Raw genomic sequence first — 25,562 nt, 5'->3', positions numbered from 1 at the left:
GGGCCTCCCCTCCCGCGGCGCCATGTCGTGACTGTCGCGACACGGCCTGGGGCTAGGAGAGCCCTCCCTCCGCCAGAGCTCCCTCCCGCGGCCTTAACAACGGCGGGAAAAAAACGGTGTAGGGAAAGCACCGGGCACAGGCCCCGTATGGAAGGGGGACGAGGGAAGGCCCCGAGCGGCGGAGGGCCCACACCGCTCACCTCGCCTGGCCGCCGCCATGTCAGCCGCCCGCCCCCAGCGGTCCTCCAGCGTCCCGGCAGCCCCCGCGCGGCCCCGCCCCGCCCCTCGCTCTTCGGCTGCGATCGGAGCGTTCGGCCCGGTTCGGTCGCTTTCGGGCGGCTTCGGGCAGTGCCCGTTCGGGCGCCGCCGTTCGGGCCGGCGAAGGCGTTCGGAGGAGGTTCGGAAGAGCTCGGCTTTCCTCGCGACCGCCTCAGCCGCCTTCGGGCGAGATCGGAAAAGACTCGAGCGGGTTCGGGATTCTTCGACCCCGCTGGCCGGACCGCTCGGGGACTCGGCCCTGTTCGGGCGCGCTCGGGCGGGGAGCCCGAGCTGTCAGGTATCGCTTCGGGCCGCGGCCTCGGCCGCGTCCCGCCCTGGGATTGGCCAGCCGGCAGGCAGCGCGGGCCTCGCTCGTCGGGAGCCATCGGACGAGGCCCGACAACGCTCGGCACGCTTCGGGTCCCCTCGGAAGCGCTCGGCCCGCCCGAGGGGAGCACGTTCGGAAACGCTCGGCTCAGCTCGGAACCGCTCGGCCGCCCTCCGCCGAGCGCCCGAGTGGCCTCGGGGGGACCCCCCCCAACGTCCCGGGGCCCTCTCGGCGGGGGTCGGGGCCGCTCGGGCGGGCTGGGTCCCGCTCCCCCCCGTCCCCCAAACCCTCCCGGGCCGCCCCGCATGGAGGACGCCGACTCGGCGGCCAAGCAGCTGGGCTTAGCGGAGGCGGCGGCAGCGGCTGCCGCAGTGGCGGCGGCGGCGGCCGCGGAAGGACCCGAACAACAACAACAACAACAACAGCAGCAGCGGGGGCCGCCACAGCAGCCGCAGCCCGCGGCCTCGGAGGCGAAGGCGGAGCGGCGGCAGGAAGAGGCGGCGCGGGTGACGGCCGTGACGGTGATGGCGGCGGACGCCCAACACCTCGAGATGGCGGCCGGGGCCCTGCCCAGCGCCGACGAGGCCGCCGCCTTCGCAGGTCAGGGCGGGCGGCAGCGCGCATGCGCAGCTCCCCTCACTCGCCCCTCCACACGCACACCCCCGGCGGCGCCTCAGTGAGGGGCGGACGGGGCGGTGGGTGTTGCTGCTGCCGGTTCCCGCTCGCTGCGGTGTCCGCAGTTCTGTTGCTGAGGGGATCCGATGAAGTTTATTGCCCCTGGTAACATGGTGAACAAGTCCCAGGTTTACGCTAAAGCTGTGCTGACGCCCAGACTTGTAGAAAGTTGCACCGGCTTCACGCTACGCGCAGTTCTCACCCCGCAAAGTGAAAGGAGCGGGAGCCTCCCGTTGGTGTCTAAAGTTATTTTGACCCTGTGTGCAAATCTCCCACTTAAAAGTGCCCTGAAATATGCAGAATTCTGGAAGCATGCTCTGGTAACGCAGGTAGTATCAGACCCCGCAGTACCTGGATTGTTATCTCCTTGTACACATGAGCTTCAGTGTTGTTTTTTTTCACTTTTACCCTATGCAAGGTGTGGAAGAATCCCTGGTTTTAGGTAGGCAGTCAGATGTGGTATATATCATATCCAAGTTACAGCCAAATGTTTAAGAGTTTTTGACTGGATAAGGTATATAGGTAACAAACAGTAGTCTAAAAATTAACGTGTCAGAGGCACGGTCAGTTCTTATTTTGATGCTTGCCAGTCACCTTTTTTAATAAAAAAATCACCTTTTTTTTTTTTTTTTTTTAGCAAAGAGGGAGTATTCATTTTCCACTTAGTACATCACATACTGATGGTACTGTTACGTTCTCAAGGAGGTTAAAGCATGTTGGTGTTCTAGCGGTAGTCTGGAGGTGTTCAAGGCCAGGCTGAATGGGGCTTTGAGCAACCTGGTCTGGTGGGAGATTTCCCTGCCCATGGCAGGAGGATTGCAACCAGATGGTCCTTATGGTTCGCTTCCAACCCAAAGCATTCTACGTTCAACCCAAAACTTAATAAAAATCAGAGTGATTGGATTTATAACGACTTAAAGGTGTCATGAAAAATTAAACAGATGCTCAATATGAAAGAAGAAGGAAATGCAGTTATATCTTTTGATGTTTAACTGGTAATCGGGCTCCCTGGACACAGCAGAATTTCTGATTTATGTTTCAGAAGTCACCACAGTAACAGTAGCCAACGTCGGTGCCTCCGCAGACAATGTTTTCACCACATCTGTGGCAAATGCAGCTTCAATTTCAGGACATGTGCTGGTAAGTCTGGCCTTTCATTTGAGGGCCTTAGCAAAGTCCTACATGCTTTCTTAGTGTAAATGGAGAGCTCAGTTTGTGTGCAAGTAAGGTCAAAAATGTGTTTTCATTGCTGTATACAGGCATTAAGGCTCAAAACCATCTGCTGGTGTACATACAGGTTTTTCCTTATCACTTTGAGAATTTTTCTTTATCTTTCCATCCACATATACCCATTCTGTAATGGTACAACCTGGAACATGTAAGCTTTGAATCTGCTTGGTGTAAAGCTCAAAAACTAACCTAGTTACTGCCATATTCTTAGTGTTGTAGGGTGACTTTGAGAAGATTTGTGGGAATACTAAAATACATTGGTATTTTAACTCTATGATTTAAAACTCTTTTATTTCCTCCATAGTCTGGGAGAACGGCCCTCCAAATTGGGGACAGCTTGAATACTGAGAAAGCCACTCTCATAGTCGTTCACACAGACGGCAGCATTGTAGAAACCACGGGACTGAAGGGGCCATCAGCACCTCTCACACCAGGTATAAGGCAATCTGTTTTTGAAGTGTCATTCTCCCGGAGGGGTTGCGTTTTAATTGTGTTGCTGGAAATAAATAAAAAAAAAAACAACATGCATATTATGAAGGGACCGTTGATCCTCTCTTAACATAATGTTTCTTGTGTTTCTTGGGAGTAGAAGAAGAATATTTACTCTGGTTTTGGTTTCATAAATGTATTTCATTTTCTTATTCATTGCCCTAATCTTTGCAAGTAAGCTTCTTGAAAGAGCTCACCCCGCTGCTGGGCTATTGCATCCATCTCACCCCCAAAGGCAGATCGATCATTGTAATATTGATAATAAAAATATCAATGTCCTACTTCTGTACGTGGGTTCTTTTTAAAGGGTTCTTGCACATAGTTTTGTGTCCATTCAGGCCTTTTGCTGATATTTAATTGCCACTATGGATGGTATCTTCATTTGTTCGCAGCTGCCTTGTCAGTTTCCTTTTTGCCCACAAGATGGCATGGCAAACCTTTGGCAGGCAGTCACATTTTACAGTCTTGTCCTTTGGGAACTGTAAGATCCAGACAGCTGCAGGTTACAAGCTGAGCATTTAGCACACCGTTAAGAGCTTGTTTCCTAACAAGCAGTTTGCTTTATTTTCTGCCATTTTCAGAATGTTACCTTCTGTGAGGAATTCTTGAGCTTGGCAGGGCAGACTCACTGCTCTAGCTTACATCGGGCATCTGCTCCAACCTGAATTTTTCGTGGTACACTGTGTAACTTGCAGCGGTTTGGAAAGGTGTCGTCTACTTGAACTGACCAAATGACATTGGTGGCCTCACCAAATTCAGTGTGAAGGTATAGTCACTGTGCCTTTTGGTTGCTGTCACCTTTCTCTTCATTTTTTTCAAAGGACCTCAATCTCCTCCTACCCCTTTAACATCCGTCCAAGAGAAAACTGGAACCAAGTATAACTGGGACCCATCTGTGTATGACAACGAACTCCCGGTGAGGTGCCGGAATATCAGTGGGATTCTGTATAAGAACAGACTTGGCTCAGGTAAAAGTGGCCATCTTGTGTGACGAAGTATGACATGATGGCTCCTTCACTTCATGCACTTTTCTTATAATCAGATTACCTTGAAGGGCCAGTCATGAAGAAAATAAGGACATTTTCATAGCCAGCCTAGTCCCATGAGTATTCTCACGTGTTTTGCCCTTTTGTTTCCTTGCTCTTTCTTCAGAGGCTTTTTAACTTTTTTCTTCAATCTGTGAAGATACAGCCTGCTGTGCAGTGAGTCTTCCTGATAGTCATCTGACTCTTCTAATGTTCTTTTTGTGGACCTCTCAGAAGTAAAACCGTGTCTCTACAAAGCTCTGTAGAATCCCTGCTGGATTGGAAAGTAGAGAGCTTGTCTCCTAATAAGACTCCTAAGTTGTCTTAGCCCCTTCTCTTCTCTTTTATCTCTGTGGGAAAGTTGAAGAAGCGATGGCAGAAATTGCCACAAGCCTGACTGCACTGCACAGCATTTGCTTCATGGAAAGAGAGTTTTCATCATGACCAGAAGGATTAGAAATTTAATTGAAAATTAAGGATGGGCTTATATTCATGATGGTTATCCAAGAAGGACTTATCCTTCTTGTGGATGAGTAGTTTTTTCTAGCCTGTTTCAATATTGGTGAAGCACAAAGTTGGAACTCACGCGATCGTTGTCACAGCCAGGATAGTAAATGGGCACGGTTATCCTAGAACGATGAGAAACAGCAGATGGGCATAGTTGGTAGTTACTGTAGGTTAGCTGCTGTTTTGTCCAGCAATTTTGGTATTTGCTTCTTTACGAAAAGAGCAGAATAATCCTTGACCTTTACTAACATTTTTTTTCTTCTAATTTAATTCAGGAGGCCGTGGCAGGTGCATTAAGCAAGGGGACAACTGGTACAGCCCCACTGAATTTGAAGCTATGGCAGGACGAGCCAGCAGCAAAGACTGGAAGAGGAGCATCCGCTATGCTGGGAGACCGTTGCAGTGCCTTATTCACGTAAGGTTAAATTTGTTTCCTCCTTTCTGCTGGAAGGGGCAGGGAGATTTGGGACTGAGTCTGTCAGGCACAGCAGTCCAAGCTTTGCATGGTACCTCTGCAGAGTTGTGTGATGGTGTTGTGGGGTGATTCAGAAGCAACGTGTTGATTTGGTTGAGGGGAGATGGCCTTTTTTTTTATTGTTTAGGGCCCATAGGGGGAAACGGTTATGTCTCTCCGGGAGCTGCCAGGCTCTTCAAGCAAAGTACAGGCATGCTCTCACTGGTTTTGGTGACTGATGCTGAATTTGTAATCTTCCAATTTCAGGATGGGATTTTAAATCCTCACGCTGCCTCTTGTACTTGTGCTGCCTGCTGTGATGACATGACTCTGGTGAGTTGTAGGTTTTATATCCATTAGTTTAAAAACAATTCATCAATCAAGCTGCCACAGCCATCTGTGAGCAGGTCATGAGTGGCCCAGAAACACTGACAAGTACTGTGGTCACAGCAAGCTTTGTCCATGCTTCATACAGATACAAGACAGGGAACTGCTAGTGCTGTTGCAGCAGCCTCTGATGTTCATATCTGCCCCTCACTTTAACCGGGTAATAGTTGTTGCTGGTTTTCTTTTTTTTCTTTTTTTTTTTCCTAAGTAATATATTTATGTAAAATGCCTTTGCGGGGATGTCAAAGCTATTAGTGTTTTCCGACTTAAATTCCACAATTATTTGAGCTGGAAAAAAATGTTTTTATGAGGAAGTAGTGTAATACTCCATGTTAGATCCGTATTTTCCTATTAAACTGCTTGCTTTTTTTAAAAAATTACGCTAAAGTCATGAAAGCACAATCATTTAGCTTTACCTGAAGTACTGTTTTGTACTTTTTTGGTGTGAATTGAATCATTTGCTCGTTGTCTAGACCTGCTTCCTGTCTTCCTCTCACTCTTGTTCCCTTTCCTTCCACCACTGTGGATAGTTGTCAGTTGTTTGCCCAGTTTTGCTCCTTATGTAATGGTGGGAAGAGGCTGAATCTGTGCCTCTTCAGCTGAGTGGAGCTAAATGCAACTTTTTATTCACAGAGGTTTTTTTTACTTTGGAGCTACTGCCATAGAAGTTTTTTGGTCACTTGTTGCAAACCATGTATCTTCCATGGGAATATGTACTGCATGACCTTAGCTGCATCTGGAGAGATTGGAGTAAACCCCTAGTCCCCAAAGAAATGCCTTAGCTAATGTCCTTTCCTCTTTCTTTTTTTTTTTTTTCACAGAGTGGCCCCGTACGACTATTTGTACCATACAAACGGCGAAAAAAAGATAGTGAAATGTCTGCAAATACTGTGAAGAAGGAATCCTCCAAAAATATCACTCTGCTTCCTGCCACAGCTGCTACTACATGTAGGTTTTTTCTTGTGGTAAAAATTGCTTTCCTTCTTTGAAGAACTGCCAGACTAGATATTTTGTGTCTTATCAGTAGCCCCATGAAATTATCCAGCTGAGAAAAATCATCTTATTTTTTGGCACTACTTCCTTATCATTGGGTAGTTTTATTGGCTCTTTTTCTTTAGCCAGTATCCCTTCACCTTTTCTAGAAACTAAAGCAGTGTCTTAGTTTTAAGCATGTTAATATCCTTTTCCAGTGAGCAGTAGGCTTCATATTTTGTTCTGAGACAGGCCTGGATGATGTTTTCCCCCCTCTACCTGCTCTCGCCCTGGCAGTGCAGGGGTAGTTGTGGAGTCCTAGCCTTGATCCACAGTTTGCTTTAGGTACGCTTTTCACAAATGACATATGAGAAATTTCCTGATGTTGAGGTTAGGTTGAGGGGAAGGCTGTCTCTTTTCTGCTCTGCAGGAAATCCCCATTCTGTCTCCTGAGCTTGGGTTTTGTCCTTTAGTAGCCGGTGAGGGCTATGTAATAAGATTTGTGCTATTTCTTGAAATGCGTAGAAAAGTAGGCTCTAAGCAACTGTAATGAAATCCACAGCCTGAAAGTCGCTAATGAAGGAGGCAGAAGGTGACACTTTCATCTGCAAATTCCTCTCAAACAATCAGGACACGCTTTGTTACTTAATGTTTTTGGTTGTCAAACCATCTGTATGAGAACAGAAATTAATTTGCAAGCTAGTCCAGCTCACACGTTCCCTGTCACATTCATGTGTCCTCCTGCTCTCATCACACTAGCATCATCTGGACGGTAACATTACAAAGTGAATTGAGGAGGAAGCTACAGAAATATTAAAAAGAACTGAGCAGGCCAAAAGCAAGATTAGATTACTGGAAACAGCAGGGAGAGAAATACATAAAGATTCTGTAGAGGTTTTTTTTTTTTTTTTCCATCCCCCCAAACAGCTTTAATCTATATTGGTTCATTAATGTCAGCTGCTGGGAGGTTGCATGTTTGCTCATGCTAGCACTTGGAGAGAGCAGGACTGTTTATTTTGGTAGCAGCCACATCTTTCACCAGGAATGAAACTGTAGCCTCGATGTCTTATAACTGAATTGTTTGTAAAAACATCCTTCAGACTGAGCAGTGTTTCACAGAATCAGACCATTACCAATTAGTGTTGCTGGATTAATCCTGTTTAAAAAAGGTTTTAAACATTTTAGAGCTGCACTGGTATGTTCATCCGAGTGTATTTTGTGACATGTTCCTTGCATTTGCCAAGCAGATTGTATCACTCCGTGCAGAAAGACAATTAAACTTGTTCACCAAACTCTCATAGAATTAGTTGTAATCCACAGTTGGTGTTTTAAATCTATTTTTAAGTAGTAAGAACCACTCTGGCTAAAGTTCTATGATAAATTAGGACCAGCCAGAAACTAATGAGTTTTGTGGCAACACTGGATTTTTTAAGTAGGTGTCAAATTATTATTCACGTAATAATTGTAAAGGTGGTGATTTGGGAGGAATTACTTTGTAAGTGCACATTCTGCCCTCATATACCCAGAGAATAAACAGAGGCTTGCAGGAGGCCAGCAATACCTTCACAAGTTGAGCAGGGCTTTTCTTCCCATTTCTAGTTTTAATGGTTATAGATGTGATCCAAACTCGGCTATCACAGGCTGTTGACTGGTCTGTGAGTTCTGTGACTTTGGATGATTCAGAACAGGGATCTCAACAGCTAGACAACCAAGGCCTGAGCACTGATTGTTAATTATGAAAGTACTTCTACCATTTCCAGTCACCGTGACTCCTTCTGGACAGATCACTACCTCCGGTGCTCTGACCTTTGACCGCACATCGACAGTGGAAGCCACAGCAATTATCTCAGAAAGTCCATCCCAGGGTGATGTTTTCACAGGAGCCACTGGTAAGGGTTCAGGTGTATGTCTGCTTGCCATCCATAAGAAGCAGAAAAAAAGGGTTTGGACATCCCGTTCCTGTAGCAAGCAGCATTTTGTATGCTGCATGAAGGATTTATTTTTAAAGAACATACACAGAGGCTATACATAACCTTCTGTTCTTTCTTTGAAATGATTTTAACAGCTTGAAATCTTTGATCAGTTTCACAAAAGGTGTTTAAATGTTTTGTCCAGATGCTGCAGCTGCTAGTGTACACCTCTGCTGGTTTCTTTCGTTTTATGGTCATCTCTGTCATTTTTTCTTTGCTCCTTGTTTGTCCTAAAATACTGCCAAAAATAGCTGAGCATTTAAACTAAGTGAAAAGTGCTGAATAAATGCTGAAAAATGCCAGAATAAAACAAAGAAAACATAAACGTGTAACATAAATTTCAGTTCTTTCAGTTTAATTCTTATATGGGGTTGTGAGTACTGCTGGAGCAGCTGAGGGAACTAACCTACTCTGAGAACAATAGTTTGGAGTCCTTTGGTCAATGTAAATACCAAGGTGTGTGAGAAGGAAACTGGCAGTAATTTTTACAGAAGCCTTTAAAAGTGAGCACAGAGAGAGATGAAGTCAGGGCAAGGCTGCCTTGCTTGGTAGCTATGTAAAATCACTCTGTTGTTTCCCATTTGCAACCCTTAGAATTATCATACAGCATAGGAACTTTAAAAAAAAGAGGTAAAAGAAGCACAAGAAATGTCTGAAATCTCTGTTATACGATGATTTATGATGATGTTGTTCTTCTGCAGTTCAAGATACCAATGTTCAGCAGCCTTGCCGGGTCAATCACCCAGAACCTCACTATCCAAGTTACCAGGACAACTGTCAGATTTCACCTTTTCCTGAAGCTGCGCTGCCAACATCTCATCCCAAAATTGGTATGTTTTACATCTGTAATGTAAGACACGGTTAACAGTGCTTGAATTTATGTTGTGATCTTCTTTCCCACCGGAGGTAAAGGTTGAAGCAGAAAAATAAACTTAGTTGTGTTATTTTTTTTTCTTAAGATTTTTGCAGTTATTAAAATTTGGATAAACAGATTTTTTTTCCATACTTCAGGAAAGTTTTTTGCTTTGTTATTGAGAACTTTGATTTGTTGTTTTTTAACAGAGTGGTTTCCTGGGATCTTGCTTCCAAAATCATCTTTGCAGCCCCCTGACTTTCATAAGGCTTTTGCTTCAAAGTTTCTGTCACCACTTGGATGCTGTGGATAGATATTTATTTATTTAACCTTTGATCCAAGGAAACCATCTCTCCTTGCTGAGATTTAAAATTATATCGTAGAAGCTTTTCTAAAAATTGCGACATCTCTTTATGAATCCACTAATGCTAGATGCAGTTTTGAGCAGGTTTGGTGTGCTGCTCTCACATCCCAGGTCAGTTTTCCGTCCGTTAACACTGACATTTGTGCTGGAATGATAGATGCTGGTTAATAAGTGCCAGTGATGGTCTGCCCTGCTGTGGTCAAATAGGATTCTGGATGAAAAAAAAAGAAAAATGACATACAAATCAGCCCTGTTTGATAGGACAGGTTACCTTGATTATCAGGTATCTCTTCGAGTATAATTATATTACATAAACTTAATGACTTTTCTTTTGTAGAGTTGACCTATGAATTAAGTGAACTACAATGCTGTTTTAGTGTTGCATGTACTGATAGAAACCATAAGTGTTGAAGAAACTGGAATTGCAAACTTGGAGTGTTGTTCTTGTTTTATGTGTTTTAACTGAGCTTAAGGAAGACATACAGCAGGGAACAGTCTGCCCTTCTCCTCCTCTAATTTCTTTGGTTCTGTAAAGTTACTTTGGTACTTACTGATATCACTGATGTGAAGATGCAAGACAGGCAGGTTTGGATTCCCACTGAAGTTGTCAGGTATCAAAAAGATGTCACATAAATGTAGTATTCATTTGTGCAGTTGTGAAGTCTTTCTCTTTTAAAGCACATGCTCTCCTTTCAAGTTGACCTTTTATTTACTTATTCAGAGCAGCACAGTGCATTCCTGCTCTGTCCAGAATGAAATATTGTTGGTTTTGAGTCTTAGTCAGATCTTGATGTTATTAATTAAACATTGATTTTCTTTTCACCAGTGAAGCAAAGATCATCACTTTTTCTTGGCAGATATAACTATGCTAAAATGAGGAATCGGAAGTAATTCCTGTTAGATAAGTTATCAAATGCCAGGCTGTGATAAATACTGTTCTGGAAATATAGCAGTGGAAAAGGTTGTTCTGCAAACAATTGCTGATAAAAGACTGATTTATCTTTTACTCATACCTGAGTGCAAATAGTTCTATACCAGTCACGCGTGAATGGAGTGAAATTGCTATTTTAATTAAGGGCTGTTGTGTGTAAAACATCAGTTTATCTGTATGATAAACTTGCCATGATGTCCAAAAAGGTTGTACATCTAACAGAGTGACCTGCAGTACGATGGTTTTGGAGGCTTGTTCTCTCTCTCCATATCCATGCTGGAGTCTTTCAGCTTTTGCTGCTTGTGTGAAAAACTGCTAGGTATGAATTGAAAAGGATTAAAGTATTAGTATACTGAAATTAGTCGCTCTCTTGGAACATATTCCCCGTTAATTCAGCCTTGCAAGAAGTCTCGTGTGTCTACAGATACCTTACTAAGCAGAGGTTCACTGTGGGTGGAATTGCAGCCTGGTTGCCCCGTTGCTGTTCAGGACAATACTTACACTGATTTTTTTTTCAGGACAGTATTCACATTTGAATTTTAAGTATCATTTCAAGTGCAGTCACAAATATTTTTTTCTTGAATGGGGGTTCTGTTGTTCTGAGGTTTTAAATTGGTTGTGCAGCCTGCTGTTCTGTGTCCCCATCTCTCAGTGAGAGAGGTTTGAGACTTGTTTCTGCCTTTGTTTTTGCAGCCACCTTAGACACACTGGCCTGACTGGAAAGTCTTTTTTGTGACCATCTGTAATGACATCCAAAGTGGATTGTGATAATAGACTGGTGATAAAGTAAATGAGAATAAATTGCCTTTCAGTCGCTTCAGCCTCTACATTTTGTTCAAGAGCTTCCTGCTTACTAAATTTCTTAAGTCTGGTTTCAAGGAAGAGAATCAGGCTCCAATAATTTTCCATTTTATTGAAACCAATTGTCAGCACCTATCAGTGGCAGCTCTCCTGCCTGCGGCTGTCTCCAGGGCACTCCTTTGCAGACGCTTACAGATACGGCACCGAGGACACTGTCAGTGCATTCTTTATCTTCGGTAGCATCAGCAGTGCAGGAGCCTGGAGACAGTCTGCCGAGCAGAGGCGCTAGAGGTGTAAGAGTAATGCTTCCGAAGGAAGGCAGACGCTTGAAGGATGTGAACATGAAATGTTAAATAGCTCACTGCTTCTGGTATTACATTCCCTGCTGTGTTCAACATTTCCCCGTGGGCTATACCATCCATCGGCTGAATGGCCCAGCATTTATCACATGAATGTGTCACTCTTTATTTAAAAATCAAGGAAGCTAATTGACTTTTGGTGTCTGGAATACTAAAAGCTCTTCCCTTGCCAAAGCGGAACTATCCAGGAAGGCATGTGGTTTCTCAGCCTGTACTACATACTGTTTTTTTGTGTGTGCTGGATCATTCTGAAGTTCCTACCTAAATGTATCAAGAAAATTCCTGAAATAGACTAGCAGTAGATTTGTGGTTAATAAGAATGCCCAGCCCCAAAGTTAGTGGTGCCTTTCTTTTTTCTACTAAACCATTTAGTGAGGAATTTACAGGCTGGCTGTTGGTAGATGTGAACGTCTTAGACTTAATTTTGTGGCAGATTGTGAGTGTTTATAGCTGGAGTTTAATTTTGAAAAAGTAAGGCCAGTAAAGCCAGATAACATTTTTTTCCTGGAAAGCGAGCTTATGCTGTGTGTTGTTGGGTTCCTAGATCTAAATTTAATTTCCTCGCACTGTGGCCTCCCAATATATGTGCAAACCTAGTGTGAAAAATAAATGTTTCAGGGACACAGTAACTGCGGATTTTTTTTAAACATTTGCAAACGTAAGGCAGAGACTGATGTTGTTGGTTTTCTAGGACTTTTAATTTTCTAGTGCAGGCTTTGGAAAAGAGGACTGCAGAGCCATGATAATGGAGGGGGTCAGAGGTAAGTTGAAGGAACATGTGGTTAGGTTACCAGGATAGGAGTTTAGATTCATTCTGGTGGCTTCCTGCTAAACATATTCAAACTGCAGTTACTGTTAGGGCTATGGGTAAGATAGGAAAAAGTAAAGGCTGCAACACCTCAGTAGTTTTGGGGTATATTTTTCTTCTTTTATTGTCTCCTGGAGTATGCTTAGGAGAAGTATTGCTGGGCTTCTTTTATATTTAGCTTCCTGTCTGTGGCATTCTAGATTATACAAGAGTGAAGATCTGTAGTTTATCTAGATCTAGATTATACAAGAGTGAAGATCTGAAGATCTTTCTGGAGGAAAGGGCTGTAGACAAGAAATTACTCCTTTCTTGAAAAGTGTCCAACACAGTAAATGTAAGGCAAATGTCAGGGGATGTTTGTGTCTTCAGTTCAAGCTTCCATCTGGACTGTATACGTTTGCTCTCACCTTTGGCATTTGGCAAGAAGAGGTTTGGGAGCTGCAATGGGCGTTGCTATTTGGAAGACGGAGGATATTTGAAGCCGATATAGGTGGCTTTGAATACCTTTTATTAAAATTCTAGGTGTTTCAGTGTGGTATGATTATTTTTAGGCCCGTAGTTTGTTTCATGGGTAAGAGCCACGATGAAAGGGTCCAAAGACATTGCAATGGCTGAGGGTATTTTAAAGGCCTCCTAAATGGTGGTTTTAGAAAGTGCACGTTTATGTCATACACGTAATTTTGAAGTGATGGCAAATGTCTTGTTTTTATTGCAGTCGTGAGACAGGTTTATGTTACGATCAGAGTTCAGGAAGTGTTAGGGGACTGTGGTGTTGATCGGTGCCTGGTTTTTGTCATTTTGCAACCTGAGGATTGACATCTGTACAGCGACGTAAGAATATTGCAGAAAAGTCTTCTGGAGCCTTGTTGTTTTGGGTCACTTAACTATGAATTCTAACCTTATGTAGTGATAGTTAAGGGCAACATAGTGGAACATTGTGGTGATAGTGACAGAGGAGTCCCTGGGAACGTTGCTTGCCTTGCTTAATTGGTTTTCTCTGCAGCAGTGCTAGAAGGCGTTAATTCCTGCTCAGAGTACATGCTCTTCTGTTCTCTAGGTTTGATACTGCCCCAAGGGCTAACTCTGCACAGCTCTGATTCTGTGCACTTTGAGTCACAGAAGGTAAGTCTGTTTAGCTGAAACTTAGTTGGACTGGAAATCTTGGTAGACCTTGTTAACAATTCCAAAAAAAAAACAAAAAACACTTAATGGTAATGCAGTGCCCTAACTCTCTCGATTTTATTTTTCTTTCTTTATGTTCAGTGTTGACCCCAATCCCTGCTCTCTCGGTGCCCCCCTCAACCCCCACGAAAGCCATCTCGCCATCAGTGGTGAATGGGCTGGAAGTGACCGAGCAACGAAGCTGGTTGTACTTGGAGGAGATGGTCAATTCCCTGCTCAACACCGCCCAGCAACTGAAGTCTCTCATCGAACAGGCCAAGCAGGCCAGCTCCTCCTTCCGCGAGGCTGCTGTCACGCAAGCGAAAATTCAAGCTGATGTGGAGAGGAAAGAGGTAATTATGCCAGGGGAGGTGAGATGACTCAGCCAAGGACATCTTTTTGGCTGAGCGGTGAACAGAGTAGTACCCCGCTGTTTTCACTGGCTATAACTGTGGCAGCCCTTAGAAAATGTCTCTAGATGTCTTGAGAGCAGTAGATAAAACTAAGTTATTTATATGACGGAGAAAGGAATAGAGTGCTTTGGGATTCCAACAGCTCTGGGTAGCAGTAATATAAAGTGTTTTTTGTTACAAGTCCTGAGCTCTCCCATCAGGCGTCCATAAATTTACAAGGCACTGATACTGAATTACCATGAGTCCTGGTATCGGAAAGATCATGAGCGTTCAGCCGTGCGGTGACTGCTTTCGTTCTGTCAAGTGAGCGAGGCTATCAAAGGGGCTTTTGATGGCCTGAAGAGACAGAGAGATAATAAAAACAGCAAGCTGTAGAGTTTATGGGGAAGATAACCAGCAAAATTTAGAGGTGTCTTGCTGAGCACTGTGCAAGCAAAGCTGAACTCTGTTGTGTCCTGTGATAAGAACCCAAGGCCAGCTGGCATTACAAGAGTATTGGCTTATACCCAGTGGCCCCTTTCTCCTCTGTAGGGGATTATCTACAAGGACTGCCCTGTTTTCCCTGCTTTTCTTCTCTTTAATTAATGCATGGTAGGGACCCTGGATTCTTCTGAACACCAGCACATGCATGCACCCTGAATCCGGCTCCATGCACTGCTGAATGCATTCCCCTTCTCCCACAAATCCACAGCTGCTGGTGTGGACTTGAGGGAGAGAGGTGGGGGGCAATGTACCGTGAAACTCGTGTCGTTGTCGGTGTCTGAACCGGTAGCACCACGCTGTTTGCTCTTGCTGTCGGCGTTATTGCTAACGTCAGCTTTCCACTGAATTCATAGGCATGAGTGTGCAGCAAGAGGCCTTGAAGAAATGTGTGTGGGAAGATTTTGCTGAGAACCCCTATGACAGTCCTTGCAGCATCTTTGATGTTCTTTGCCACGTTGTCTCTGCTAAACTCTTCTGTACGCTGCATCCTTGATGTGCAGGTGTGTGATACGTTGAGAGTCTTAATTCTCCCCTGCCTTCTGCCTCGGCAGAATGGGTATTCATGCTGCTGTCCAGTTTTGGGCTTTCTGCTGCTAAAAACTGTGTAGAGCATGGGATAGCAAAAAATTGGAAGCTTTGACAGTTTACAAATGAACATCTTACTTTGTTTAACTCCGCCCTCTGCTCTTTTTCCAGTTTACATTCTGTCTTCCCTTCTGTTTATCCTTACAGTGGTTTCTGGAACCATTGTTTCAAAGTCCATTCCTCCCACCCACTGATCCAAATCCAGCTCACTTCAGTGTACACCTAATTTCTTCTTGCCCCAGGAATGGGAGTTAAATTCACTCCTGTCTATTGATCTCCAAGTGCTGACTTTACAAGGCAAGGATGAAGACGTGTTTGTTTCCAGAGGAATTTCTTTTCCCAGTAATTACTGAATCCCTAATTATTCAATTTGTGGGTCTTATCATTCTTGTTTTGTAAGGGGTTCCCCAAGAGTTTTGTATTTTGATAAAAAACACTTGGTCATGGTGGTATTTTTTTAAATATGCAAATAATAATTCTCAAGCTTGCTGCTGTGTGCCAGCACCTGGAACCATCTGGACAATATTCTGAGCTCCTTCTAGTGAATTCCACTTTTGGAAAAATTCCATGTTTCTGGGTACAGGGCTGGCATCGGAAAGTAGTTACAATAAATACTAAATAACAAGCTGTCTGCTTTTGTGTTGGTCAGAGGTGTTTCTCCGTTTTCCTGAATGTTTCCCTGGTTGTAACACAAGTCTCTTTCCCTTTTTGTCTCTGGTCAAACCGTTTCTTTTGGTAATTAAGATATACCAGAGGGTAAAAGAGGTGTCATCCTCCCTTGTGTGTTGCTGATTTTTGCTGGACCCAAAGAGAGAGGAACTATATCAGTATTTTGTGCTCGTTACGCTGACAAAACTTCCAAGGGCTAAGAGACAGGAAACCTTCTTGCTACATCCTCCATTTGCATTAGCAGAGGCAGCGAATGCAGTGGTGTGGCTTGTTCCCTGCCGGAGTGCTGCCAGTGTGCAGAGTTTCTGTGTGGCAGTATGTTCCTGCGTATTTAGAAATGAAAAACTCTGATTATATCAGACCTGCAGAGCAAAGGCAGTACAACAGATTAAATTATAATAAAGCTATAGACTTAGCTCTTCCTGGAAAAGTGACTGAATACATAGCAGGATTAAAGAAATCTGTTAGCAGGAGCAGGCTCCTTCCCGGCTGGCTACGCAAGCTTCAATGCCATGCCTGTAAATAACAACGTGTCTTGAGTTTTCACAGCAGTGCAGAGCCTTCAGCCTCCTGGCTCTTGCAAATGTTGAGCTCAAGCACTTTCAGTCTTGTAGCTGTCCACACCCCTGACCGTATCCTCCTGTCATCCCTGCTAAAGAGGGAGATAGCCTCTACCTTCTGGCAGAAGAGCAAGACAGAGAGCTTGGGACAGCACTGTCTTTACTGCCCTTCAGAGAAAGTCTGAAGTGCCCCGCAGTTTGAGCAGTGTAGAGAAGTAGCAAGAACAGCAGACGTATCTGAAAGCTAGCTTGTGTGCCAGTTTCTCTTCCTAGAGAACAATAAGAAGCATTGAAAGTTTTAATCACTTATAATATACCTTGTTGTATATTGCATGTCAGTTATTCTATTGTGTTTACTTATTATACTTACTATTTAATGGCCTTTGGAGTTCATTAAACACCATAAATGAGCCAGTCTGCTCCTGTACAGCAGCAGTTTGGTTGACTTGGCTTTAAATACCAGAAGCTGTACTCTCTAATAAGCAGTGTTCAGTGCTTGTGCAATTTGCACAGCTCTGACGTGAAAGGTAGGCTTTTTCTGCAAGTTTTCGTAGAGCAGGGGAGACATTTGTGCTGCCTTTACATTGTTATCTGTGAAGTCAAAGAGCAGACATCACTGTATCATTCTGGTCCCACTTGCTAACTGTATTATCCAGGACTGCTCAGTGGAGTCTTAGGAATACATTATTCCCCTCGTCCACATGATTTTAAGGGTGGAAATGCCAACATCAGAGAGGAATTGTGACAGGAAGAGGATTTGCTAAAAGTAGCAAATAAAAACCATAAAAATGATAAGTGTGGCATAAATTAGAAGCATCTCCAGTCACATTTCTTTCTTAAGATGGCATGTCTAATCTGAATTTTGTGGAAGGACCGGATCCTTAATTGCATTTCCAAATACATGGTGATACCCAGGTACAGAGTCCTCAAAAGCAACGGGGGGCTGGATTGGGAAGTGCTGAGTCAGGATGTACAGCAGTGGAATAGAAATGCCTGTCTTTATATATAATTAGAAAAAATATATATATAAAAAAACCACTTGCCTTCCATTCTTCTCTTATATCTGACATGAGATTTTTCACTTTGGCTCTCTACTAGAATAATTTCACTTTTTTTTTTTTTTTTTTTTTGTGCCAGGGTCTTGTGATGTCCTTAGACGTTCTGAGGGAATTATAGGTCACAACTCCCAACTGCTGGAGCTAAAGGCTTCACCAGCATAGTTTTGCTTGCACAAAATTTGGAACTTGGAAGCCCTCACATGCACTCTGTTGCTATCTTTGCCCTTTTTAGTTTCTGTACATTTGTTTAAGGGTCACGTTTTGCTGCACAAATTACAAGACTGAAGATCGCTTCCAAATTTTGTTTCTATCTTTGCCACAAGTTATTTAGATGCTCTTGGGCAGGTCCTTGGGCTCTCTGGGCCTTAGAGCCTTCTCTTTTAAACAAGGATAACACTTGTTCCACAGAGGGCCTGCACACCAGTTTGCAAAGGCTCTCTGGATAAAAGGCTTCGTAAAAATGTGCCAGCCATTCAAGTCCTTGAAATAATGAGAATTTGTAAGCCCAAAATCTACAGCTCCAGTGTTTGTGAGAATATTTCTTTTGCAATAATTACTTTTAAAACAGAATTGTTCCTGGAGTCTAAAGAAGAGGCTGAAAACACCTTTCACCTTGTGTATGCTGTCTGTGACCCTTGATGATGAGAACTCAATTAATAAGCAGAGCCCTCACAGAGTTACTTCCAGTCACAAAGCTGACTCTGTTTAAGAAATTTGGATGGCCATAAGCTTGTGCTTTCTATCTGTAAACAATATGCGCATATGCAGCTGGTGCTCAGCCTGTGTGTGGCCTTGTGTTGGCAGAGACACCAAATACAACTTGCATTTATGTTACCTAGGAGTCTCGGGGAATGGTGTTCTGAAAGAAAAGTAAACCACAAACCATATTAACTTACAAAACATGTCATGCTTATTACAAAAAAATGAATATCCATATATTTGTAAGCTATTTTGAATTGCAACATTTTGCATGGGATTCATTAAATAAAACTGCTCTGTCAGAACTTTGCACAGCTGTTCAGAGAGGATTCTCCACTATTGTAATTAAATAGCTTGTAGATAAATATATCAGATCTTTTGGTTTCTGTTGGAATTTTGGCTTTACTGCAACAAGGGCTCTGTGTCTCTTGCAAAAGATATTTGACCACTTGCAGGATTGGCCCAAAAGGAATGGATTAAAGACTACTTTACACAAAGGTCTGTGTGCTTTGGAAGTGTAATTTTTTTGAGTGTGCATTAAGCCATCATTTATATCAGATAAACTTTAAAAGGGGGAGAATACACGAACTCTCCAAATTGTGTACCATAAGACACACTGGAAGGTAAAGATATTTAGGAAATGTGTTAAACCGTTTTTCTGTATAAAGTTAAAAAAATCAGTGTTGAAATCTAACAAGTGTTTTAATTGAAATAGGCCTTTTCCTGTAATGCAGTGATGCTTGTGGAACCCTGTTCATTTGAAAACAAGGTGGAAGATTAAATCTGTTAACAGCTGGACCATCTGAATTCATTTTTAGAAAGATTAAAACAATTCAGAGCTAGAGAGTATGAAATTAACCTAAAAAGGGTTGGGCATTTAAGAAAAGTAGTTCTAGTGAGCAAGTAATGGCTTATATCCTCCAAAGCAGCAGAGGAAGTGTTTGGGAGTTGGAGCTTATCAGTTTCCTGGAGACGATTTTGTGAGAGATCCGGACGTGTCTGGCTTGATCTCTCTCTTACTGCACCTTTTCCTTCTCTGCAGCTTCTGAATGACGTGCGTTCTTCATACCATAGCTGGGCAGAACCAGAGGGCTCGCTATGGGGATAGATAAGAAGGAGACAGAAGGGGGTTAAATGTGTGGTTTCCATCAGCACGTTTTGGGGACTGAGAGCAGAGCTGAAGGAGCTACCATGGGTCCGACAAGGACAGCGGAGCACCGGACTTCCTCTTGATGTCTTTCTCGTTGGCAGTCTCACTGGAAAACAGAATTGGCCACGTTCGTAGAGAATGTAGTGGACTTTGACAGTAGAAAGGGTTTTAACTCAACTCTGGAGCTGCTGCACATTCTCAGAACTGGAATTCAGCATCTTCAGCCCAAGTGCGGTCTCTGTGCAGGCTGTTGCACAGGGAGCTGTAGTAACAGGGTTTATTTACGCAGAGATTTTCAAGCTGCGCTGAAATGCCACCTTACCACACGCTTTGGCATCAGTATTTCCATCAGTATTTCCACTCTCCTCACCAAAAAGAAGTTTAAAAACATGGTGCAGTTTTCCTAGGCCAGTATGCTCAACAAGGGTCATTCGTCTTTCACTGCATAACAGAAAACACATTTTATCCTCTCCTGAAGAATCTGCAGTTTCCTGCCAGCCCAGTTCTCTGCCAAGTCTCTGTGTGTAGGGAACTGGATGGCAGAGAGCAGAGGCTGCAGCACGAAGCATTGAATCCCAACTTCTCCACAGCTGGTGCTCACTGACATTGATGATTCTCTCAAGAATTGAGGTCATTTTCTTCCTGAGACATGGTAGGGTTGATTCTTACACCAGAAGGCACATCTCAAGCTTGCTGGGGTGTTTCCTGTCTTCAGGAGAATGTTATTGACTTGGACACGATTTTGGTTTTCAAATAGTAGTGCTGAAATAGTAATTTTAAAATCTCCATACATGTGATATACACTTCATCCACCCAGTACATGAAGTGCTAGGGATGCTATGCATGTGTACTGTCTTGCTCGTTACCTTAAGCTTGCCTATTTGTCTAACAATGGCAGAACCAAATCGTACCTCTGTAGTAAACAGTAAGAGGTTTCCCTGCTTCCTCCATCTCCCTAAAGAGTTTTTTAATTTGAACTTGTGTCATGCTAACATGAAGATTTGAAGGTTGTGATTTCACAGGAGAATAAATACTGAGATGTCAGGTCATAGAGACACTCTTAAATTAAGCCTTTAATCTCCTTACATGTTGGGTCATACTCAGTCCTGGATAAACCTGCTTTGCTGGAAGGTAGGGGCTTGGGTTTTTCTTTTTAACTGTACCCAATGAAGTTGAAATCAGGGTTAGCAGGTAATCAAATCGAAGCCAGTTTTGAATTCCTTTGTTTGAGTACTCCTGTCTCTGAGCAGCACTGGCTGTTGAGATGGCAAGACACTAGGTGGGGGAGCAGGTGCTTTTTGGACTTGAACCGTTTTGATGTAAATCTGCAACACACCTGAAGTATGCTTTGAAATTCACCTTCAGAGGACAGCTTAATTGAAAAACTGTCTGAAAGCCCTTTTATTCTTTCATTAAAAGAAAGACAAATGGTTATGGCTGATGCTGTTTCTAATGTCTTGGGTGTGTTAATTTTATCTGTTTTTTTTTTTCCTAATCCAATCCCATGTCTGTTGGGCTCTTCCATTTCTCAAGACTCACCCTTGCCTGTTAGTGGATTAGGATCAATAGACTTGAACCAAAATTTTGCCCAAGAAGATGCACTTGGCCCTATTACCTTGGAATTTTCTTTTTCCTTTGCTAACTTCTCAGTGTCTTATTTGGGTTGCAGTTCCTTGGACACAGTTAAGTCACATGTTTTAAGAACAAGTGCTTGGCTGGATGGAATGCAGTTTTAATAAATGCTGTGCTTCACTGACGGTTTGTCACTGACAGTTGTCATGGGCCGTTTTCGCTCAGGGTTTGTCATCTGACTCCACATAATGGCATAGTGTCCCTCTCTTGTAAGGGAGGAGTGAGGTTCCCCTTGGTCCTCATGGAACTGCAGTTTTGGGCTTGATGGAAACAAGCTCAGTGGCAGGATCCTCTATACAGACCACCCATTTTAACCCCTCTTATCATACTCTGGCTGTGAAATAACAAGTGTGATGTTTTTTTCCTTGCAGCAATATCAGAACCAGTTATTTCAGCAAACAGAAGATGTGGATGGGAAAACAGAAATCATCATCAAGGTAAGTTCTTCATATTTTATGAAGAGTCCTTTGTTCTTTGTCGTGTTGCATTTAAAGATCCAGAGGTGTTTTTTTTTTTTTTCTTATTGCTGTGGAAATCATGTATTCTGTGGCTGGCCTTGTCTTCTGGCAGAGATCTGAGCTTTCTTTAGTGGGACTGATGCTCTTTTCTAGTAAAGTGAAGCCTTTTGAAGCAAAGTGAACCATTTCCCAAGCCTTCCATGTTATCACAATCCTTTCATGATCATCTGACTAACCTAGTCAATCTGAGTCACCTCTAAGTAATGACAGTGCAGCTTCAACTCAGGTGTGATAGGAAACTTTTTTTCCTTTTTGTCCTGGTTATTAAAGCTGCATGGTCCCCTCCGGCTGTTGGAATGGAAATATGAGCCGTGGTACTTCAGAACCCGTGATATGAGACCTCATAGCTTTGTGTGTCATTCTAGTCTTTTCTAAGATCTGCAGGTACAAGTACACACGCTGCGTATTTTCAGCTTTTCCCAGTACTGTACAAGTAATGAACAGCTTTGATCAAGTATCCCTATGGGACGTATTTCACAAGCTGGAGCAGCTCTAAGCCTCTTTTTGGTAGCCTGACTTTATGGCTGTATCTCAGGAATACAGATATATTTCAGTCAAACCAACTACTAATTGTAGGTACCTTGATAAGGTGTGAGCCAGAGATGTGTTGAACTCGGTGTTAATCAGGGCGCTGATTGTTAGATTGCTTCTGCTCAAGAGAAAAAAGGAGTCGGTGGAACTAAATTCTGCCTGTGTTAAGCACCACGCTGACGATACTTTCACAGCCAAGAAACACTTCCTCTCATGGCCTCGCACTGCCACTCTGATGTGTTAATGATTGTCAGTAATTTAATGAGTTGGAAACTGAATGCTCTGTGAAGTGCTTATTTTTGTTATAATTCAGTGATATTTCCACCTAAATATACAGGTTATGTTAATTGATGTCACTGATATAAGATTAAAGTGATAGAAACAAAAACAGCCTTTAAAAAACAGGTGTGATTTTTCATCCATCTGTCCTATCTCATCTTCTGGGTTTAAGTCCCGTGCTCCTGTTACAGCCTTTTTAATTTTACTCCTCTGTCTCCTATTTCCCTATTAAGACACTGCTCGTGTACTCATGCAGCTGACTGGCAAAGGAAGTAAGCTTCTCGGGCCCACAGAAGCAGATCCCTTTTCTCTCTCAAAAACAGGCACAGATGAAACTAGAGTCCCATCCTCATCCCTACTCTTGTCCTTCCTCAGACCCTGTCCTCAGAAACATGTAGGACCGTAAAGCTAACAAAGCCACCAGACAGATCTGCCTTTAAAACTTCAAATGTGAGATAAACTCAGAGCTCAGGTATTGATGGCCTGTGTGAAGCCTGTACGCTGCTGTGTGGAGCACACCTGCTGTTGGTGAGACTGACTTGAAGCCTGTAGTAACTTGGCAGTGGCCAATGGATAAACTGCCCCCGTGGAGGGAGGCATCTCCGCTTTGTTGTGGGCAGATTTCCATAATGACTCAGTATCTCACCCATGGTTTTGAAGGGCTTCTTGCCCTCCAGACAGGAAAACAAAGGTACACGTCATTTTCCAAAGTGATCCCTGCTAAAATGGCGAGGAGAGTGGGTCTCTGAAAGCGTGTCCAGAGGCCACTGTGCCTGTTTGTTTGCGTTTGTGTGTCGAGGATATATTGGCAGACAGGGACTAAGGGGGCCGTAATGCCTGCCCCGTGTCTCCACGCTGGTGCCAGGTACGTTCCCAGTTACATGCTGCAGAAGCACTGGGAACAGCTCAGCCCCTCGGTAGCGGTCCTGCATTACATCGTGTTACAGCACCTGTATTTCGCTTCAGTGACCTCCCTGTTGTTGTTCTCTCTGACGTGGTCACTTTGCTGTTCATTTTCACAGCAGTCCTGTGTCAACTGTGGTCGTGAGGCAATGAACGAGTGCACAGGATGCCATAAAGTCAACTACTGCTCCACTTTCTGTCAGCGGAAGGTATAAGATTGTTTGTGAGTTGCAGACTGAGTTGTGCAGAGGGGGCCACGGTGACCGTGGGGAAAGCCAGACTGTGCTGCCTGCTGGCACAGAAAGAGGAGCAGGCCGCAGAACGGGTCGTGTCGTGCCGGCAGCCAGCCCACAAGCCTTGCACAGGTCAGCAGCCTGGGTTTCACGCAGCAGCCCCAAACACACCGTGCCAGCTGGATCGCTGGCAAGGCTGTAGCGCTGGGGCAGGTCTGCGGGTCATGGATCAAACGGGTAGGGAATGGCCCCAAGATTTGCACACACCTTCTTAAAGGGGGTCTAGAAATCTGTGTAAAACCAGAAGTGAGGGTGTGGACACCTCCCTGTGTGAACTATGGGGGTGAGTTAGTTGGGAGGACCTGTACAGCCCTTCCCTGCTGCTTCCTGGTAAGCTGTATTCTCAGTACCTACAGTCCTGCTGTGCCACTGGGGACAGTTCTCTGATCCTTTACATCGCTTGTGAAGCTACAAATGAAAAAAAAAAAGAATTGAGCACACTGAGACAAACTGTAAGATTTTAACGTGGGAGGTAGAAACAGATATGAAATACAGTGGAGGAAGCTGCTGTGCTTTGTGTTTCCCATCGGTTCCTCACAAAGACCCCTGGCACTTCTTGCTTTAGAGGAAGGGATACTTTTAGTTCAGCCAAGGTTATGGCTCTGAATTCTGTCCAAGTTCACTCTTCATCAACTGAATTGAGTAGATGAAGAATTTTGACTGTTTCCTTTGGCCTGTAACAAAGTATAATGATGGTCAAGTTCTCTGCCTGCATAGTGGAAAGGCTAAAATTTCCAAAGAATGAACAAATGCTTCTTACAGATAAATTACAAAGTCTGCCTGCTGTCTCCTCAGGCGTCTCAAGGACAGCAATTCCACCCTATTGTTCTGTCAGGACAAAATGTACCTGGAAGTGTCACAGAGTAGTCATGTTTTGGTCCCCTTCTTAGGCAGCCTATTGCTTCTCTGTGCCCATGCTGGTGGCCAGTGTTCTGCACTGGAATAGGGTGGGCTGGTTTGAGGCTCTTGCCAGTAACTGAGTCCTTGAAATTCCCCCTGTACTTACGAGCTATGATGTGCAACCTCTGAGTGGAACAAGTTAGATGAGTACTTTGGTTATTTCAGACTAGAAGGTAAAAAAAGAAATCTTGAGAGGTAGTAGGGTGTTACCAGGAATTCTTTTCTTCTCTTACCTTTACTGAACCAAGACCCCTTGTATGGTGCTGCCCTTCAGGAGCGCTATCTTGTATCGAGCCATCTTTCAGGAGAGTGTTTAAAGCAGGGTTCTGACTCTGTTTTAGTAAAATTTCCACAACCTAAAGGACATTGATGTCCTGAGTTGGTTTTTGGATTGAGAAACCAGCATTCTGCTTAGTTTGTTTCCCCTTCTAGTTTTGACCCAGCATGTGGTTCCTTTCCTGCCTCTGGTTAGTCTTGTGTGGCTGAGCACTAGAGACCTGCTGCATCCCATCTGCATGGGAGAAAGCGCCTCTCAAACAAATACAGCTTCTCTTGGGGCCCAGTGTGCTTTGGCAGGCTGTATGGTTTCCCCGGGCCATTTCTCTTCATGGCCTTTCCGTCTGCTCTTCCCTCGCAGGACTGGAAGGAGCACCAGCACATCTGCGGTGAGTCAACCACAGTGACGGTGCAAACCGACGAGGTGCATGTCACAGACAACGTAATAGAGAAAGTCTCCGTCTGAACAAATCTACCTCATTAACCTTCCATGAACAATGTGGTGCAGCCGGCTGGATCGGCAACCTTATGTGAATTGTCTGTCCTTTACAAACAAACTCATTTCTGAAAGACTTTTTAATACTGTGATAGCATTTGCCTACTCCCGATCCTATTCCAAAACTTTGAGTAATGCAGGAACTGAGAAAACCTGATCTGGAAAAAGCAAACTGCAGCCTACCAGCTGGGAGCCACCTTCAGCTTGAGGACGCTTCGACTTTGCCAGACTGAAACCTCCACTGTGTGGATTACAACATTCTCTTCATCTCTCTTGAGATGGATTTAAAACAATTGCTGCAATGAGATTTGCCAGTATTTTGTTTCCCCTGTGCCTCCCTACCTCTTGTTTAAAAAAAAGGAATGATCCTTCATTTGGTTTATTTAATTGCCTTGAAAAAGTACGAACTCTTAATTTGCCTTTGAAAGGACTTTTTTTTTCCCCTGTGTTCCCTCTGCGCTGGGCAAATTTGGAACACATTGGAGCTTCTGCACTTGAATACAAGTGAAAAATAACATGTTGTTAAATAAAATGCAATGAAAGCA

The 25,562-nt window shown here is 43.8% G+C and overlaps 2 protein-coding genes across 5 annotated transcripts in view; one reads left to right on the top strand and one right to left on the bottom strand.

Moving 5' to 3' along the window:
* The window catches only part of TMEM80 (transmembrane protein 80), a gene marked incomplete at its 5' end in the record, with an annotated part of 8,158 nt that extends 7,265 nt beyond the window's left edge, over window positions 1-893 (bottom strand). Inside the window, one exon of the mRNA XM_083836886.1 lies at window positions 201-893. Within this exon, the coding sequence (XP_083693012.1) occupies window positions 201-893 (693 nt within the window). The remainder of the gene's footprint in view (window positions 1-200) is intronic.
* DEAF1 (DEAF1 transcription factor) lies at window positions 892-25,562 on the top strand (the record flags this gene model as incomplete). 4 transcript variants are annotated; one of them, XR_014584722.1, is made up of 13 exons in its annotated part: window positions 892-1,186; window positions 2,304-2,401; window positions 2,796-2,925; window positions 3,802-3,948; window positions 4,788-4,927; window positions 5,234-5,299; window positions 6,175-6,301; window positions 8,086-8,214; window positions 8,997-9,125; window positions 13,675-13,925; window positions 21,193-21,258; window positions 23,172-23,417; window positions 24,883-25,562. XR_014584722.1 is itself a non-coding variant. In XM_083836882.1 (13 exons), the coding sequence occupies 13 exons, from the start codon at window positions 892-894 to the stop codon at window positions 24,985-24,987; spliced, it is 1,773 nt and encodes a 590-aa protein (XP_083693008.1). In that variant the 3' UTR covers window positions 24,988-25,562. The 4 variants fall into 4 exon arrangements, 3 of the variants coding, with proteins under 3 accessions (XP_083693008.1, XP_083693009.1, XP_083693010.1); XM_083836882.1 differs by having other exon boundaries at window positions 23,172-23,261; XM_083836883.1 differs by lacking the exon at window positions 23,172-23,417.

Source organism: Anser anser (genome assembly GCF_964211835.1).
Source record: "Anser anser genome assembly, chromosome: 5".
In the NCBI taxonomy this organism is placed as follows: Eukaryota; Metazoa; Chordata; class Aves; order Anseriformes; family Anatidae; genus Anser; species Anser anser.
This window is presented reverse-complemented; position numbering and strand designations above follow the sequence as displayed.